A 4,100-nucleotide genomic window follows, 5' to 3' on the forward strand; every position below is an offset into this window, starting at 1 on the left:
CTTAGATCCCAACAGCCTCTCTCTGAGAGGCCTTCCTTGACCACCCAATGTGAACTAGTCATCCCTTTGCATTCTAGAATACATTATCTTAATTCTCTGCATAGCACTCATCAAATTACATTTCCTTATTTATTTGCTTAGTCACCTCACCATGCCTCTAAAAACGTAAGCTCTTTGAGAAAGAATCTTACCATTACTTCATCACCAGTGCCTAGAAAAATACCTGGTACACAATGAGTACTCAACAAATATTTGTGTCTTAGACATAAATCTGATGGCACAAGTACTAAATGTACCCTCCCCCAAAACTAAGGATTTGAATTCTGGGCCCCTCAGGATAAACAGGAGGAAGGACACCATTGCCCTTTGCAAATTACAATATAAATGCCTCTCTGGAGGAACTTCTTGATTATACTGACACTGATTTTTTTTTAAAGTCTGCTATATGGTAATGCAATATTGGATTTATTCTGTTCATTAACAATTAATACTTCAGAACATTTACAATATTCATTGAATATAATCTAAGAGAAGGTCAACTGACATTTTTTACTTCTCTATTAATAAGAGAGATGGTCAAATTAATTTATGGCCAAAATTATAATGGCAAAAACGTATAAATAAATACGTGCTTGGTGTTAGTATGGTTACATACAGTTCAGTTTTTGGTGTAAAGTTCTTTGGCTGCAAGAAAGAACATCTGGTTTACTTCACTAATAGAAATATCTCTTAATGCTGGAATGGCCTCCTCTTGGTATTTCTTCTGCTGTTGATTTTTAGCATAGTTATCTGTAAGAAAAGACCAAAAAGTTCTGTTTACCCAAGCAATTTCTTCTACAGTCTCTGTGTCTGATGGAGACCCACCACATAGTTTACTAGGCCGATGTTTGGATAGTGACAAACATCATGTTTAACATAATTAAATGATAAATCCTGTCTTTAGAAGAAATGTCCCTATTAAAATAAAAACATAATTGGTAAAGTATTTTTTTATCTCTAACTTGGAAAGAAATTAGTATTTTAATCAACTGTACAATGATGATTAAAGTCTCATTTGCACATTTCTCATGGGAACAGAATTATATCCAGGCCTTGAAAATGTATTTAAATCAACACCACAAAACTATTAAATCATTTGGTATAAATATTCATGCAAACTTAACAATTTCCCCTCTTTGCACAAATTATCTATTTGCTGCCAATTCCAATTAAGAATGCATGGAATGCAGTGTATTAGAAAGACATTTAAAAATAATAGAATTGATTTTCGAAATAAATTGTAGAGGCTAATAAAGGTTTTGAAAAGTTGAAAAATCATACCAGGGAACTTAAAAAATACCTTACTTTCTAGAATTTAACCAAGCTCAGGAGTCTGATTTATTTTCATCTTTAGACTTGAAATAACTTAAAAAAAATAATAAAACCAGAAGAATGTGTTGTGACTCTTTTATCCACCTAATTGGAATAAGGCGTACACAACGATCCTGAGGAGGATACACATCCCCAAAGTCCTTTTTCTGAACAAGGTCTGCATGTACTATTTGCTATCTCTTGATCAACAGTGTCTGTTCAGGATAAAAGAAGTTTCTCTCAGGCAAAGTTAATGGGAACATATTATAGACACATATAGTATATACTTGTCATTTTATGGGAACATACACCTGCTAACCAGTGTTATAATTCATTATAATTTATTTCCTCCATGAATATAGCTAGTGCATATTCATCAGAACTTGATTCCTTCACGCAAATATTTCCTTTTGTATAAGTTTGTATTTATTTCTCTTAGTAGCTTCTTTTTACTGTCCCAATGTGTGTGTATGTGTGTTCTCTTTTAGGATGGCGTTTCATTCTTGTCGCCCAAGCTGGAGTGCAGTGGCGTGATCTTGGCTCACTGCAACCTCTGCCTCCTGGGTTCAGGAGATTCTCCTGCCTCAGCCTCCCAAGTAGCTGGAGTTACAGGAATGCACCACGACCGTGTTATGCAGCCTGTTCTTTGTTGCTTTTCTGGGTAAAAGTGCTAATACTCTACTCTTTCATTGCCCCAGGACTTTCCTTTTATATAAAGTTACCTGTGATTGTATGAATGGAGTCAAGTGGAGAGGTGCTCATCATGTTAATCCCAAACAAGAGCACGTAGCCAATTACTATAGTAATAAGGAGGTAGACAGGTAATGCAACTGCCCAGTATCTGCCAAAGAGAATATTAAAGTACATAATAGACACTTTAAAAAAGCTGTAATTCTCAAGAGTCAGTCACAAAGCCAACACGTTTTTTAAATTTAAATTTTATAAAGTTATACGTGTACATAGAGACAAATAGTTTCACTTATAATGAAAAAGTGTAGTCCTCTATCCCACCATCTCAACCTCGGAGTCTCTCTCTCCAAAAAGAAATGCTTTGAGCACTTGAGCTGTCTTCTGGTACCTACCTCCTCATTGTTACAAAACATGCGCAGAGTACTATTTCTTCATTTTTTCCATTACAGACATTTTCTCTAGACTTGCTAATATGGAGATGAGGAATTAACCTCCTCCTATCCTCTTCTCTTCTATACTTACATCACAATTTCTCATTATAGCAGCAGGTTTTAGAAATAATTGTAACTATATAAACAAGTTTGTAATGAGGATCTCAGCGCATTATTATTATATATTTTCTTGCACAACATTTTGGGTTTTTTTCTGGAATAATTACATCTTTTTGTCCGTTCACTTGGTTTTCCATGTGTCCACCAATACCAGAGCCTCAAATTCTCTGACAGGACTCTATTATGCCTCTCAGTATCATTATGTACATGGAGTGCTATTTATTTATTTTTTTTGAGAAAGCATTTCCCTCTGTTACCCAGGCTGGAGTGCAATGGCACAATCACGGCTCACTAGCCTCAACCTCCTGAGCTCACTTCAGCCCTGCAAGTAGCTGGGACTATAGGCACACACCACCACGCCTGGCTAATTTTTAATTTTTTTTGTAGAAATGGGGTCTTAAGATGTTGGCCAGGTTTTGTTTTGTTTTGTTTAATGATTTGTTCTCTATTATTTTCTCTTTCTGGAACTTCTAATAGTTAGATTTTTAACCATTATACTTTCTTCTGTTTTCAATTTTTTTGTTCTAATTTCTAGAGATTACCTTTATTTTCCAATCTTTCAATTAAAATTTTAATTATCATGTTTACAATTTCCAAATACAATAATTTCCTGAACATTCCTTTTCCATAGCATTTTCTTCTTGTTTCATAGTTATAATTCTTTCTTACCTCTTTGAGAATTTTATGTTATTTAAAAATTTTTTTCTGTTTCCTGCATTATCTCTATTTCCTTCAAATTCCCTTTACTTTTCTGCTTTTTCAATTCACGCTAGAGGCTTTATTTTAATGTCTGGTAACTTAGAGTAGTCCATTCATATTTAAAAATGAAGTGCTAACAAGTAAGTTGGAGCACTATGTGTATGTGGGCAGGGATGGTCAACTGGTGAGCCTCACTCTAAGAGACTTGGCCACTTTACCGGGGTCCTCTAAATGTCAGAAATTATAGATCCTTTCTCTTGGGCTGGTCAGCTTCCTCAGGAAATAACTATCTATCTTTTTCTGTAAGGAGTAGGGTCTATAAGCCTGGAAGTCCCAAGAGGGAAGATGGAGGAGGAGGTAAACCTTCTCATTAAGCCATGCAGATTTCACTTACTTCCCTGTTTTCAGTAAGATGCCTCATTCCCACACTCAGACTAAGAAGCCCCCATGCTAGAGACTCTTACTCAATCTTGCCAGAGAGTAAAACTCCTGTTTTCTGCAGGGGAGGGCAGGGCGGGTCTCCCAGCTTTGAGGGATGAGAGAGGGAGACTTCAAGGCTGAAGTCTTTAAACATGTTTTCAGTCTAACCCAGAATTAAAGAGCTACCTGGTACCCCAATGTCTGAGCTATTCTGGAGTTCCATGGCACAAATATTCTTGCTGGCTTCACTACTTCAGCAATGTGAAAATCACAGAAACAAAGGCAGTTACTTCTCACCTATCACAATCCACTTTCCAAAATGTGGTTGATAACTCTTTTCTGCTATCCTATTGTTTCTGTGGTTTATATCTTGTTTTTTTTTTTTTTTTT

General features: G+C 35.8%; 1 protein-coding gene across 1 annotated transcript in view; it reads right to left on the bottom strand.

Annotated features, from left to right (window-relative positions):
* Positions 1–444: 444 nt before the first annotated feature.
* Positions 445–4,100, bottom strand: part of PIGP (phosphatidylinositol glycan anchor biosynthesis, class P) — a 7,433-nt gene continuing 3,777 nt past the window's right edge. Inside the window, exons 4-5 of the mRNA XM_011987742.1 lie at positions 2,073–2,191; positions 445–789 (exon numbers count right to left, since the gene is read on the bottom strand). Of these exons, the coding sequence (XP_011843132.1) occupies positions 659–789; positions 2,073–2,191 (250 nt within the window). The 3' untranslated portion in view covers positions 445–658. The remainder of the gene's footprint in view (positions 790–2,072; positions 2,192–4,100) is intronic.

This window comes from Mandrillus leucophaeus, unplaced genomic scaffold, assembly GCF_000951045.1.
Source record: "Mandrillus leucophaeus isolate KB7577 unplaced genomic scaffold, Mleu.le_1.0 Scaffold315, whole genome shotgun sequence".
Taxonomy (NCBI): Eukaryota; Metazoa; Chordata; class Mammalia; order Primates; family Cercopithecidae; genus Mandrillus; species Mandrillus leucophaeus.